This window comes from Nicotiana sylvestris, chromosome 5 (genome assembly GCF_000393655.2).
Source record: "Nicotiana sylvestris chromosome 5, ASM39365v2, whole genome shotgun sequence".
Taxonomy (NCBI): Eukaryota; Viridiplantae; Streptophyta; class Magnoliopsida; order Solanales; family Solanaceae; genus Nicotiana; species Nicotiana sylvestris.
In genome coordinates, this window is record NC_091061.1 from 175,532,648 (window position 1) to 175,547,812 (window position 15,165).

General features: G+C 34.2%; 2 protein-coding genes across 2 annotated transcripts; both read left to right on the forward strand.

Annotated features, from left to right (window-relative positions):
• Positions 1-1,028: 1,028 nt before the first annotated feature.
• LOC104242521 (kinesin-like protein KIN-14R) lies at positions 1,029-8,575 on the forward strand. The gene is made up of 19 exons (XM_009797592.2): positions 1,029-1,356; positions 1,833-2,131; positions 2,213-2,384; positions 2,486-2,556; positions 2,642-2,825; positions 3,456-3,565; positions 3,672-3,771; positions 3,850-3,936; positions 4,054-4,230; positions 4,325-4,598; positions 4,713-4,874; positions 4,978-5,193; positions 5,273-5,310; positions 5,446-5,609; positions 5,734-5,985; positions 7,129-7,194; positions 7,321-7,395; positions 7,485-7,556; positions 7,674-8,575. Exons 1-19 carry the CDS (start codon positions 1,170-1,172, stop codon positions 8,307-8,309), a joined length of 3,342 nt encoding a protein of 1,113 aa, XP_009795894.1. The 5' UTR covers positions 1,029-1,169; the 3' UTR covers positions 8,310-8,575.
• A 1,062-nt stretch (positions 8,576-9,637) lies between these two features.
• Positions 9,638-14,513, forward strand: LOC104242522 (HVA22-like protein e). The gene is made up of 5 exons (XM_070145679.1): positions 9,638-9,824; positions 11,763-11,789; positions 11,900-12,022; positions 12,446-12,644; positions 14,201-14,513. The coding sequence occupies exons 1-5, from the start codon at positions 9,778-9,780 to the stop codon at positions 14,219-14,221; spliced, it is 417 nt and encodes a 138-aa protein (XP_070001780.1). The 5' UTR covers positions 9,638-9,777; the 3' UTR covers positions 14,222-14,513.
• The last annotated feature ends 652 nt before the right edge of the window (positions 14,514-15,165 follow it).

Genomic DNA, 15,165 nt, shown 5'->3' on the forward strand with positions numbered 1-15,165 from the left:
AATGATTTAGTAACTCATTCAATATTCAAAATGCATCTTCAAATGCAATTTGTATGTCACGATGATTTAACTTTACCAGTTAAAAATTAAAGTAAGAATATAATAAATCTTGCACTAATTGATTTGGTGTAAAATACGTCGTGCAAATAAGGTTTTACCCATAAATTCCACTTTTTTGTGATCAAAGAATTTAATCCATAAAATTTTCGCGTGGCTCCCAATTTTGCACCACCAATTGAATTTGTATCAACTTTTTAAAAACTGTTTAACTGATACCCAATTTTTTAGTAACTTCATATACATATATTTTTCTCTTTTTCTCCACTGATGCTTTTTTTTCTTCTTCTTTTTCTTCTTCTTCTTTGTTAAATTTGTTGTTGTTTTAACAATTTGATAATTGAGATTTGTTCTTTATGATATTTGAAAGTTATGTTTTAAAGTTTGAGCTCATTTGGAATAGATTTGGGTATTAAATTGTATATTTGATTGTTGAAATTCGAAGAACGAGTTTATGTTTCAGAACTTCAGATTTTGAATATGAAGTTGTATTGAAAAATTGAGCTACTTAAGAGTCAGATTTTAAATTGAGCTACTTAAGAGTCAGATTTTAAATCTGATTTGAATATGATGTACTGAAAAATTGAACTATTTTAGATTTGAATTTTCTGAAGTTGCAATTGAAAAATAGAAGAACTTGAATCTAAAGTTGTCTGAAGTTGTACTAAAAAATAGAACTACTTAAGATTTGAATTTCTGAAGTTGCAGTTGAAAGATATAAGAACTTAAGATTTGATTTTTAAAGTTGCACTAAAGAGATTGAACTAAAGTTTTGTTCAATATGAGTATACATCAATGGTGGACCCAAAAATGGGTATATATATGCAAATACCCCATTTAATCCTGCGTACATTCAAGCCCAAAATTAATCCCTTGGACTTCTCCGGCCCAATTAAGCTAGGCCCAAAGTTGACCCAGACTTCAAAAGTAACGGTAATCATCTTTTTTCTTTTGAACGGTCAGAAGATTGAAATTTGAATGAAACATTTCCGCCACAAGATACAAGAAATACCCCGAAAATACACCTCCATTAAAAACTAAATCTTTAAGCTTTTTTCACTCTTTGTTTTTCAGGATTCTCAGATTTTCAGACACCCATTGCAAAACTTTCCATGGACAGCATTCACTTTAACCCTTTTGAGCAAAACCCAGAAACCCCTTTTCAAGATTTAACCAAGAATTTTGAATGGGAAAAACCCTTAGATCAAGATGAAACATTTCAATTTTTAGCCGATTCGATGGTCTGTGACTCGGGTTCAAAACTAATCCCAAGTGGGTTTACAAGACCTACCTGTACAGGTACGACAAAATCATTACTCTCCTTGATTTGATTTTCTTGTGCTTGAGTTAGGGTTTAGTCTATGGTTTGTAAAAATGGGATCTTGCTGAATGCAAAGTACATGGTTCGGGGGAAAGTGGGGATTTTTAGTTCAAAATGACGTTAATAGACTTTTAATTTAATATCTATGTTAAATACACTGATTATTTTTTTTAAATAGCCGACCATAACTTGTTTGAGACTGAGATGTAGTCGACGGGTTGTGACATGAGTTTGAGCACTTCGTGCATGGAACATGACTTAATATATAACTTAGCTTAACTACAGTCTTCAGAAAGCCAATCAGAGGGAATATTATAAGTTAATATGAAATAGTTCTGTATGTTACTCACATTTTCTTTTTCTTAGTCTTTCTCTTCTCTTCGTGCTTTAGCTTTTGAGGCAACTATGTTTAGTAAGCTATAGACTAACATTTTACATGGTTTGTTGAAATTAGAGGACCTTGTGCTTTTTCTTAATGCTGGATCAGAGACTTCAGTAGAGTTGGATTCCAGTCTGAGCTTTCTGGCTGATAACTTTTACCAAGGTGGAGATACATTTCAGACGGAAGAGTTTATAACAGAGGGCGGTGAACATGCTTTCATTTATCAGTCAGCACGATTAGGAAACTTCTGTTATCAGATTGACAACCTTACACCAGGAAAATACTTTGTTGATCTTCATTTTGTCGAGATTATAAATGTTAATGGGCCTAAAGGAATGAGAGTGTTCAATGTCTTTCTACAAGATGAAAAGGCAAGTTTATTTGGGCATGGAAAGTTATTTGTTGGTGCCTTTTGTGTTGGTTTAGAATTAAGAAGTTGTAACAATATGCAGGTTCTGTCTGATTTTGACATCTTCTCCATTGTTGGAGCCAATAAACCTCTGCAATTAGTTGACTCAAGAGTTTCCATCAAAGACAATGGGGTGCTTCTGATAAAATTTGAAGGCATTATTGGCAGTCCTGTGGTTAGTGGGATTTGCATAAGGAAAGCACTAAAAGTGTCTGGTATTTCCCTATTTGCCTCTAACTATTTGATTAATTTGTTGAATGGAGTTAAAAGAGTTAAGGAAAATCTAATTTCTGGAGCTATCTTTGATGAACTGCAGCTTCTCAAGCAGAACATGATCGCCTTACATGCAAAAACTGTGCAGCGGAGATAGATCTTCCATCCGTGCAGGTATGGTGTAAAAGATCCAGAAAATGTTACCTGTAGGACTATTGAAATTTTCATGGCTTAGGCTTGACTGCTTGGATGAATGCAGAAAAAAGTGGCAAGACTGCAGGCAACAGCCAAGTATGAGAAGAAGATACAAGAGCTTGGTGAATTATTGGAGCGCAAGACAGATGAATGTTATCAATCTTGGATGTCTTATACTGCAGCTAACCAGCAACTAGAGAAGGTTCGGATGGATCTGGACAACAAGACATTTGATACGTATTCACTTGGTAAGGGATATGAATATAAAACCTATACTATTTTTTTTTTCCAGGTTTCATTAGTGGGAACTAGGATCATATTTGACTCCGAAATCCAATTTAGGGCTTCTCTTGTGGATCTTGATAGTATTATCAGGAATTTGTATGCTAGCATTTGAAGTGGTTGAATAAAAATATTTGCTTTAAATGTCACTTTTGCTAATAGATGTTCATTTCTTGAAAAAGCCCATATGGACTTCCAGAAAGAGTGGTTTTGTCAAACCACTTCAGCTTCTCTCATTAAGATCGTTTCTGATTTTTACATAAATTTGGTATTTGATACTTAGATTTCCTATTTGGTGTGTTATACTATCTGGAAGAATCATTCCTACTTGTACCAAAAAAAGGGATGATGTTCATGGTAATGACCTTCAAGGTGAATTCATGATGATAGAAATTTTTCTTCAAGGCTATTTGCATGCCCATTTCCATAGACTGAATATTGGATGAACTACCGACTGAGTTTTCTGTCTGCTTTTAGTTCACAGAGTCCAGTTATAGGTGGTTAGATTGTGGGCTATCTCTTTAGTTTATTGATGAGTCTATGACATTATCTATAGTTTTTGTACAACAATTTGAAGCAACGTTAACCTTTAACAGATCAGAAATTGGAGAAACAAGCTAAGAATTTGACAGAGATGTCAACCAAGTACGAGCGCGACAAGAACTATTGGCAGATGGCAATCAATGATTTAGACATGAAAGTAAAGGTATTTATAAAATTCCTATTTTATGACCGCCTTGTTACTTCTTAGAGGTTATCAATGTAGTCTGAAAGTTATTGCATGTGTGACATTCTGGAAAAAAACAATGCAGAAAATGAAACAGGAGCACTCCCAGCTCTCTCGCGAGGCACATGAGTGTGCAGATTCAATCCCTGATCTGAATAAAATGGTGTTTGCAGTTCAGTCATTGGGTTAGTTTGGATTATTCTAAAATCACCATAACCTAGCATTGAATCATGGACTGAGTAATCTCTCTGTATAATCTGCAGTTGAACAATATGAAGATCTTAAGATGAAGTATAACGAAGAGCAAGCAAAGAGGAGAAAACTCTTCAATGAAGTTCAGGAGGCGAAAGGTTGCAATGCTTTTCCTTTGAATATTCATCAAATCGTTGACGGAAGTTAATAAAATTATGATTCCCTTTCTTCTTTTTTCTTTCTTTTACTTATTCACGACAATCCATCTTTTCCAGGGAATATTAGAGTATTTTGCCGTTGCCGTCCATTAAGCAAAATTGAGGTCTCAAATGGGTGCTCAACGGTTGTGGACTTTGATGCAGCCAACGATGGAGAACTTGGAATCTTAAATAGCAGCTCCATGAAAAAAACATTCAAATTTGACCGTGTATATACACCCAGGGATGACCAAGGTGTTCCCTCAGCACAACTTAGTGAATACAAGCTTGAGAAAAACAAATAGAAAAGGTTTTCTCCCACTAATAGTTTCATCTTGTCTTTTAACAGATGTTGTCTATGCCGATGCTTCACCAATGGTTATTTCAGTTTTAGACGGTTACAACGTATGTATCTTTGCCTATGGACAAACGGGAACAGGAAAAACATTCACCATGGAAGGTACTAAAGGGAACAGGGGAGTCAATTATCGGACTCTCGAAGAGTTGTTCAAAATTGCAAAGGAGAGGAGTGAAACTTTCACCTATGACATATCAGTTAGCGTCCTTGAAGTTTACAATGAACAGATCAGGGACCTATTGTCTCCACCTACAACATCAAAAAAGTATAGTTGTTCTTCTCTTATATTCTCTATTTTTTCAAGTGCCACGAGTGAAATGTTGTTACTTTGGCGCAATAAGGTTTCTAATTAACTGTTAATTTTATGAAATCGTTTTAGGTTGGAAATAAAACAAGCTACGGAAGGGCTTCATCATATTCCAGGAGTTGTGGAAGCCAAAGTGGAGAATATAGAAGAAGTCTGGAATGTGCTACAAACTGGAAGTAGTGCACGGGCTGTTGGATCCAACAACGTGAATGAGCACAGTAGCCGTTCTCACTGGTAAAATAGATTGAGTTTCTAACTGTCTTCTTATTGCTCATTTTCACTGATCTAGTTTCACTAACTAACTAATTTTTGGCCAATCTTTTCCATTTTTTTCCAGCATGCTTTGTATTATGGTAACAGCCAATAATTTGATTAACGGCGAGTGCACAAAGAGCAAGCTTTGGCTTGTGGATTTAGCTGGCAGTGAGAGGCTTGCAAAGACTGATGCCCAAGGCGATAGGCTGAAGGAAGCTCAAAATATCAATAGGTCACTTTCAGCTCTAGGAGACGTAATATCTGCTTTAGCAAATAGAAGCAACCATATTCCATACAGGTAATATGTGATCTTTATTGCCTGAAGGTTACAGTTGGGTCATTGAATATTCATGCTGACGTTCTACCTTTGTCAATAGGAACTCCAAGCTGACACATCTACTGCAAGATTCATTAGGTAATTAAATAGTTCTTTAACCTCTAGGACATAGTGAAATTTGATTTCCAAATATCCATAGTGTTCAAAGCTGTAAGATTCCGATCTTCAAAGTTCACCTTTTCTTCTAAGTTTGTACTTGGCTCTTTCCTGCAGGCGGAGATTCAAAAGCCTTGATGTTTGTGCAAATCAGCCCTTCTGATAAGGATTTAAGTGAAACTATAAGTTCATTGAACTTTGCGACAAGAGTTAGAGGAATTGAGTTGGGTCCTGTAAGGAAACAAGTTGATACCAGCGAGCTCCAAAAGTTGAAAATGATGGTTTGTAGAATGTTTTCCAAGTGTAGTTTTCTGTTCATCTGCCTACAAGAATTCTTAGTACAACATGCTACTCAACCACTTATTGTAATCCTCTCTCCCTTTTTCGTTTTTTTTTTGGTGGCAGCTTGACAAAGCAAGGCAGGAAGCTAAATCCAAAGATGAGTCCCTGAAGAAACTTGAGGAAAGCCTACAGAACTTAGAGAGTAAGGCTAAAGGGAAGGAACACGTTAACAAAACTCAACAGGATAAGATTAAGGAACTTGAAAGCCAGCTCAATTTAAAGACAACATTACATGGTCAATCAGAGAAACAACTTTCACAGCTTTCAGAGAGATTGAAGGGTCGGGAAGAAACTTGTTCTGCTCTGCAACAGAAGGTATCCTTTAATCGAATCATATTCTGAGTACTTACACATGGTGATTAAGCTTTGTTCTATATCTAATTCGGTTTCCTGTCTTTTGTTGTCGATATATCTAATTAGAGTGATTGTTACACTCTATGTCCTTTAAAGATGACATTAGTCTCATCAGACAAATTGAACTTGTAATGCTTGAATTGGTATTGCCGACTCATTAGTATAGTGTAACCTGTGATATATAAGTTGGCATTAGAAGATATGACTTTGTAGTATAATTTCAGAGTTAACATACGTAGCAGCATTCTAGAAGAACTAGCCATTACCCAAAAAACAGTGCATCAGTGTTTAGCTAGGAGATATACATTCATAATAAGTCAATTTTAACAGCAGCATCCAATCTCAAAGCTCTCAAATAGTAGCAAAGTAGTTGAAAAATTAAAGCCACTTTGGCCAACATCTTTTACAGGACCAAAAGAGTGATTTCGGAAAAAGAATGAAAAATAATATGTGCCCTCTGGCTAAGAATGAAAAATAATATGTGATTAAGTTGACTTTGTGTAAGCTGATTAATTATCTTCCTAAGTAAGATCTAATTCGTCTCTCTGATAAAATCCAAATAGGAGCAGACTTCTACAATTTAGTGACCTGGTGGTCGAGATGAATTGTCTTTCTCCCTTCAAAATAATAAAAGGACAATTTTCTCGGACACTGGAATATTCAAGAGGATCAAGCTGATACATCTTCCTTTATCACAGACAAGCTTGCAAATTCAACATAGTTTCAGGAGGCTAATAAAATGGCGAATTGTTTTACTAGTAATGCTAGGGAATACATTTCCCTCATATTTATTTGTGAATCTGGAGGAACTCGCAACTATTATATACCTGGGTGTATGTCTTAATTTTTTTGTGTTGCTCCATGTCCTTTTAACTTTTAAGGTTTGTCCTGTCCCTTAGGTATTTTTTTATTTCCAAAATCATTTAAGTGACCATTTCTTAATAGACACGATAGGAAAAATATAGTGACAAAAAATGAAGATGCATTTATTATGATTCTCACAATAAGCGCTCAATATATTTGTTTTGCATATCATTGTGATTTTAATATGGATTAATGCTTTGCGTATCATTCTGATTTTACTTTTTGTATCTTCTAATACAGGTTTCAGAGCTAGAGAACAATATGAGGCAGCAACATCAATTTGAGTCTGAAAGCCTCAACAATAAGGTTCTTTCAATTGGCTAACAGCAATTTTATTTGCAGAAATTTTATATAAGTCATTCAATATAGTGAATTCTAAAAAACACATTTGATATTCATAAGTTCATTTGTTTAATGCTCTCATAAAATCAGGTCAAGGATCTCGAGATCAAGCTGACAGAGCGAGAGCAAGAGTTTGCTTCTCAATCTAACATCCTTCAACATAAGGTTCTCATTCTCAAGCATATTACCAGCTTGAAGTTTCCCATAAAATTTAGCAAGAACCTAAATGTGACGCAGTATTTCCTGGTTTTCAGGTTGAGGAACTCGAGGAAAAGCTGAAAGCAAAAGAACAGAACGCAGAGGAGTGCATTCTACTCCGTCAGAAGGTTTGTTGCTTTTATCTTCTATGATATTGACAAGAGTGAAACATAACAATGTTTTAAGTGTATTATGGACTTGATTTGGCAAAACCGTCATGAAATGACAATGTCTTACACTTCCAGATTAAGGAACTTGAAGACAAGATCAAGGAGATAGAACAACAGTTGGCATGCGTGCCTGTTATAGAACAACAATTGGCATGCGTGCCTGTTATAGAACAACAATTGGCATGCGTGCCTGTTATAGATTCTGAGGCCAACTCTTTAAGATCAATCCCACTGGAAAGCAAAGAGGAAAATTTAACAAGTGAAATTGAGCAACGTATTTTGAGGAGCTCAAATTCTCTGAATCGCCAGGCAAGTCAGCAGCCTAACTTGTTGAAGGGAAAGGAATCTGCCCAACAAGTTAGACGAAAGCGGTTGTCAACAAATAGTGAAACAGAGAACAACGGTATTTTGCCATCTTCTTCAGTACATAACAGGACAGAACAGGATTTCCTTCAAGAGTCCAGAAGGAAGCGGTTGTCTAGAAATGGCGAAGCAGAGAACAATGCTGCTGCCGTATCTGCAAGTGATAGAAGGGGCAGGCAATCTGATCCACCTAAACCATTTGCTAGTGGTGTTCCAAGAGGAATGAAGCCAACTACGACTACTACCACCAATGCTCAGAGGCCATCGATTCGTAACAAAACGAGCAGAGAGCCCGTTGTTCAGGGAGCTAAAGAGAGGGACGCCAAAAAAAGGATGTGGTCAAGATAGTCTAGAGATAGCAAAGAAGCCAACTTGATTCTGTTGTCTTCACAACTAATTCCTCTCTTGATATTAGTGTATGTTTGATTGGTTTGTGGTGCATTTTTTTTAATTGTGCTGCATTTTGTATATCCATTTTAGAAACTGGATTCTGTTGTCTATACAACAAGTGCAACTTGGTAGATTACTGTATGTCCTAGTAATCCACTGTATCATTGTATGTCATATTAAGAAGGAAAAAAAGTGGATGATTGTGGCTGGTTGACTTCAGGAAATGCTTAATAACCTCTCAACAAATTATCACAGGGTGTTAATTACTAAAATGCTTACTATTGCCTATCAGAAGTAGGTCTATTAGAAACAGCCTCTCTGCCTTCACTAGGTAGGCGAGGTAGGCGTACATACTTCCCATACTCCGCCTATTACATTGGTTTTATTGTTGTTGTTGCCTATCAGAAACTAATCAACAAAATTTCACATAAGATAAGCAGCTAATGATACTCGTTGAATTATAGTTGGATGTGGAAGATGTCTATTATTCAAAACAAATTGTTCATTCTTTTGTTTATAGCTAATAATCTCTTCTTAAAAAAGAGTTAAGAAATAAACAGATCAATAGGCAACTAGTTCAAAATTTATACATAAACAATAAGTTGAGAATTGAGTTATACCTGAAAACTTAAAATAACTTGACAGAAGTAAATGAATAAGGATTCAATTCGTTCAAATTTTACTTAAGTCAAAATTAGTTGAGAAATGAATTAAATTTCAATTATTTCCAATTCAAAAAATATTGATACTTAGCATTAGTATACTTTATGGTCCAAATAGACACCCCAACGTGTCAAATAATTGAATTTAAAGTTCGAACACATATAAATGAACTTTAAGTTTAAAAATCAGTTTATTCAAAGTTTACTTATCTATTATATCAATTTTCTGCATTTAAAAGTGATTTTTACCTCTTGATGCTCATAGAAAATTTTCAATAAATTAAGGGAAATGAATTCTTAGACCAAAAAGAAGATGGCCATCCCATTTTCTATTAAATTTCCTTCCTTCTTCAACTGTTCTTCATGTATGAGTACACGTGTTCCTTGAAGAAAGATAAAGTAAAATTCTAGAAAATACAAATGTCCTTCTTTTAACACAATTAAACATTTAATTAATCAATTAAATGTCGTTTATTTTTTAAATTAAACTTTGGTCCCATGGCCGGTGCTCAACCTAGAACACTACGTTAAAGTAAGAACCTAATACCGACCTACCATCTTAAATACTGACACGTGTCCCTCTAACATTTTCTTATATAAATTGCTGTCCACAAATATTGTCCTCTTTTAATTAACATACTGTAATTTTTTTGTCTTTCTTCTTCTTCTTCTCTTGAGGTTTGATAAATAAGAAGCTTTCCATTTTCTTTCTCTTCTTTTTAAGTTTTCATTTCATTAGAAGCTTCTCAGTTTCAAGAGGAATTATGGGTTATTTCTGGACTTTGATGTGTCATCTTCATACTCTTGCCGGGTAAATTTTACAGTTTATTTATAGGATTCTTTAATTTGCTATTTTATTACTTTCGTCGTTTTATTTTATATGACAGTGTTATGATCCTAAATATGTCATGACTATTCTGTATTTATAAAAGTATTAAAGACTATCTCCAACCCTAACACCAAATTTCACGCCAAAATGGTGTAACACCAAATTTACTCCAACCATTACAACATTTTTTATACCAAAAAATAATATTTCTTCTCTCTCTTTTATATTATATTATTATCTTCTATTTAAATTTTATTTTTTATTTCCTTCAAACAAATACTATCTTTTTTTCTTTTTTCCATATTCATCATATATAATTCACATTCACCACTTATATAATCATTTATTACAAAATTATTTTAAAGAATAAATAACTAAAACTGAAATCATTGATAAAAGATAATTAAATAAATATTACATCATAGTCAAATTTAATTTAAGTACCACATAAATATTTAACTTTTGCCTCTATTCTCCCATAAATGCTCGATTAATGCATTACGAAGTGCGAAATGCGCATCTTTATCCTTAATTTTTTTTGTGTCGAGCTAAAAGTTATTCAAATCGGTGACGAACTTGAATTCCATTGACGATTCAAATCTTCGTGAATTTTTGCAACAAGAACAAAAACGAATAATCGATAAAAGAAGTCAACAATTTTAACAACCACAAGCACAACAAACTTCTACCCTGTCCTTTCAGTATTTTGGTAATTTTGGTGCACTTAGAAATGACATAGGGGATTACTAAACTTACCTTTTATGTTTTTTAATGTAATTTCAATTTTAACTTATCCTCCTTTGATGTACTTTAATTATAATGTATTTTTATTTTATGTATTGTTAATTTTCTTTTTTAAATTTTAGTTTTCACTTTTCAATTTCAGCAACATTAGATATCTTACATTTGCATTTTTTATTTTTAAATAATGGTTATGTTTCTTTTTATACAATTATAGTAATAATAAAATTAACTTATAATTTTATATAAATATAATATATACAAAAATTAATATATCAAAAAAATAGGATATAAAATTAAAATTATAAAAATCTTAATAGAAAAATTAATTATATACACAATATATGATAAATTAAAAATCCAAAAAATAAAAAGATGAATAAAATAATAATAAACCAAATTTGGTGTGATGAATAGTGTTGCACCAAATTTGATGCAACACTATTCATGCTCTATAATGGTGCAAGATTTGGTGTTCCATTGGAGCAAAAAAACACCAAATTTTGCACCAAATTTGGATTTGGTGCAAAATTTGGTGCAACCTTGGAGATGGCCTAAGTATGTCATTAAGCAAATTATGCTGAGATTAGTTATACTGTAATTAGTTATGGTGGAATTAATTATGTTAAAAAGACAATATATAGACGCTTTCAAAATAATAACAAAAAAATATATATGTTTTTTATATATACACATTCTCTATTTTATCTCTAAAAATTATAGGTATTGTACATTTTTTTGGCTACCAAATGTAAATAGTTTTTTCGGCTATCAAATGTAAATAGTTTTGTGGCGTGAGGTAAAAGTGAAAAAAGCCCATTAATTATTCTGGTGTTATTTCTTATTGACTATTTGGTATATGTTGTATTAATCCTTGTATTGTCAGTTTTATTGCTTTATCCTGAGATTATTATTCCTCCTTCTGGCATGTATAAATTATTCAGATACAATTTTTAATCATAGGATAATTTATCTCAGAATTGCATTATTAAATTTTTATCCCAAAATTATTTTTACTTATCCTTCATACCAAACAACCCCTAAGAGTATAGAACGGAAAATTATAAAGTTAAATTGTATCTAATTTATAGGTACCTATAAGAAGGAATAGAGGAAGTATTATATATTTTCAGATATCTTGAAAAATGATTTGTTTTGTTTTTGAACTAAATATTGCAGGCCAGTGACGATGTTGCTCTATCCTTTGTAAGTGTTTTAAATTGTTATATTTATGTTTAAAAAAATCCTCTTTTTTTCTTATAAAATCATTTTCAGGATATTTTTTAAAAAAATTTTTTGGGTGATTTATTATATAGGTATGCATCAGTAGTAGCAATTGAGACTACTGACAAGTTAGATGATGAACAATGGCTTGCTTATTGGATTTTCTATTCTTTTCTTACACTCATGGAAATGGTCCTTCAACCAGTTCTTGAATGGTAAGTTAGTTTTTTCTTTTTCTTTTTTTTTTAAGTTATTGAGAAAATAAAAAAGGCAGTCCGGTGCAAGATAGGGTATGAGAAAGGACCGCACCCCTTGGGTGTGATGTAGGCAGTTAACCCTAATGCAAGTATTAGTGACTGATTCCATGGCTTGAACACGTGATCTATAGGTCACGGGGTAATAACTTTACCAAGGGGGTGTGATGTAGGCAGCCAACCCTAATGCAAGTATTAGTGGCTGATTCCACGAGTTGAACACGTGACCGATTGGTTACACGGGAACAACTTCACCGATGTTCCAAGGCTACCCTTCAAAATTATTGTGAAAGTAATTAAAAATTGAAAGACTAGTAACTATGGAGATTTTTCTTTTGTGTGGAGAAAACTGATTTATTATTTATTTGTTATTTGGAAAAATAGGATACCAATATGGTATGATGTGAAGTTGATATTTGTGGCATGGCTAGTTCTACCACAGTTCAGAGGAGCAGCTTTTATATATGATAAGTTTGTTAGGGAAAGGATAATCAAGAGATATAGAGAATCACAGCAGCACCATAACAAGTCTCCTAAAGGCAAGTCCAAGACTAAATTTGTGGACTTCATCACTTCCAAAAAGGTCAGTTCAAGCAAGTAATTATTAGAGTTATGATATGTGGTAATTAATATTTCATATACAGGGCAGCCCGGTGCACTAAGCTCCCGTTATGTGCGGGGTTCGAGGAAGGGTCGGATCAGAAGGGTCTATACAAGTACTAATATACACACACTTCAATCACAAGTCCTATATTAAAGTCTTGATTGTTCAAGGAAATTAAAATAACCTCATAAGTACTATCGGGTGGGGTGGGGTGGGGTGGGTGGGGGTTTAAAAGTAGGAACATGTTGCTTTCAAGAAGGTTATTCATCACTTTGACGTTTATTCAAAGAGTTTTTTTTTTCTCCTTTAGCCAACACACAAAATATTTCACCTACCCATGTTACATACTCTCCGAGATGTCGCTGCACGACCGTCATATCCTTCAAAAATATACTACTTTTGGAGGATCTGGCACATACCGGCGATATTTTCAAAGAGCCCGAGCAACATAGCTACCTACACAACTAGTTGATAACTCTCCATCAACGCTCAAATGAAACGAAATTAGTCTTCACTAAGATCTAAACAACAACAACAACGACAACCTAGTAAAATCTCACAAGTGAGGTCTACGAAGGGTAGTGTGTACACAGACCTTACCTTTACCCCGAAGGGGTAGAGAGGTTGTTATCAATAGACCCTCAGCTCAAGAAGACGAAAAGAGACTGTATATCGGTACCATCAACAAAAATCATAGAAATAAGGCTCGGCACTACGAAATAGAAGAGTAGTGTGAACATAACATTGACCACTAACAGTCTAAGACAAAATCCTATCAACTACTAACCTACAACCTTAATGCTCGACCTCCGCAGCTTCCTATCGTGAGCCATGTCCGAGCCTTGCCATATCCCGCCTGATCACCTCTTCCCAATACTTCTTAGGTCGCCCTCTACCTCTTCTCGTACCCACCAATGTCAACTGCTCGCACCTCCTTATCGGGGCATCTAGGCTTCTCCTCTGTACGTGCCCGAACCATCTGAGCCTTGTTTCCCGTGTCTTGTTATCCATGGGAGCCACACCCACCTCAATATCCTCATTTTTGCTACTTTCATCTTCGGGATATGTGAGCTCTTAACTGGCCAACACTCAACCTCATACAACATGGCCGGTATAAAGTTTGTATCCATTGTATTCACCATTATATAACTGATCTTAGAGGGTTTTGATTTTGAAGTTATTGATCCTGATCTTTAGCTAATATGATCTAAAAGAAAAATATTTTACTTTAAATAGAAATAACAAAAACAACTAATTCTTATTTGTTGCATTACCTTATCTAGAAGGGGCATTGAGCAATAATAAAGTTGTCTCTGTGTGACTATAGGCCACGGGTTCGAGCCGTGGAATTAACCACTGATGCTTATATCAGGATAGACTGCCTGCATCATACGCATCGGGGTGTGGCCCTTCCCGGATCCTAGATGAACGCGGAATGCTTCGTGCTCCGGATTGCCCCCTTTTTTTTTTGTTGGTTTGCATTACCTTATCTACTTACTCAGGTTAATGATAATAATGTATATTCTCTGGAACAGGGAGAGCATGAGGCTTACTGAATACTTATAAAGAGTGACAGATGAAGTGCCACCATAGAGATTGCCTAATTTTGTTTATTAACAATGAAAATATTGTATAGGCAGTATTTAGCTTGTTAATTACCTTAATGTATGGGGTGTAATTATTTGCTTCCATTCTGTAATTTTGGCACTGTGGCTAAACTTTGTACTATAAAGAACCCTACTGTGATGAGTTAGATTGATGCTGTCAATGTTTATTTTAAATATTTTATAGTAGTATATATTACTATGTATTTGCCAGCAGAAAAGTGGATTAATCTATGTTTTGCTATATTGCCTGCTTCCCTTTATTATTTATCAAGTGTGCGGATTACATCTTTTACAAGGTTAATAAATAAAAATGAGATAGAAATTATTAAGGTAATAAAAGTTTGAGAAAATAAATTTATTAAAGGTTCTACAATGGAATCGTGAAACTAAAAAAATGATGAAAGCTCAACTACGTAGGCCGAACAAGTATAATATAACCTTGGTTTGACCTCCGGTAGTGGTCCTTGCTTTTAAGAAAGCGGAGCGCGGTCAATTTTTCGTACTTGCTCAGTGTGCCCCTCCGAGCAGACTTAACATAAATGTAGACACTGGAGCCATTCTAAAAAGGGAGAAATTAACACTACTTCGATCTTATTATTATAATATGAAGATTCAACTGAATATACTGTTTTTCAAGAAGGAATCGCCATCACCAGTGGAAGTTGAACTCGGCGATCTCTTCCTTGGGCTTCTTCGCAAGAACTTTTTTTGTCTTGGTTATAAAAAAGTGTGTTTACCGTGTAATCCAGAGTGTTAAACTTATATACATGGATCGAGCTAACCGAATCTTGAGGTGAAAATTTTGAGAAATTTATAATTTTATCTTCTCCTATAAATAATAGTCGATAGTCGATAAAATAAATAATTTCTTTTTTGTTAGCAAATATAATTAA

What these genes read in the sequence shown, in the direction of transcription:
- LOC104242521 (XM_009797592.2), top strand. Translation starts at nt 1,170, where the DNA reads ATGGACAGCATTCACTTTAACCCTTTTGAGCAAAACCCAGAAACCCCT. An exon ending in TACACCCAGGGATGACCAAG is followed by an intron (nt 4,231 to 4,324) that starts GTGTTCCCTCAG and finishes GTCTTTTAACAG; the next exon opens with ATGTTGTCTATGCCGATGCT. An exon ending in TCCAAAAGTTGAAAATGATG is followed by an intron (nt 5,610 to 5,733) that starts GTTTGTAGAATG and finishes TTTTGGTGGCAG; the next exon opens with CTTGACAAAGCAAGGCAGGA.
- LOC104242522 (XM_070145679.1), top strand. Translation starts at nt 9,778, where the DNA reads ATGGGTTATTTCTGGACTTTGATGTGTCATCTTCATACTCTTGCCGG. An exon ending in CATCTTCATACTCTTGCCGG is followed by an intron (nt 9,825 to 11,762) that starts GTAAATTTTACA and finishes TAAATATTGCAG; the next exon opens with GCCAGTGACGATGTTGCTCT. An exon ending in ACGATGTTGCTCTATCCTTT is followed by an intron (nt 11,790 to 11,899) that starts GTAAGTGTTTTA and finishes TTTATTATATAG; the next exon opens with GTATGCATCAGTAGTAGCAA.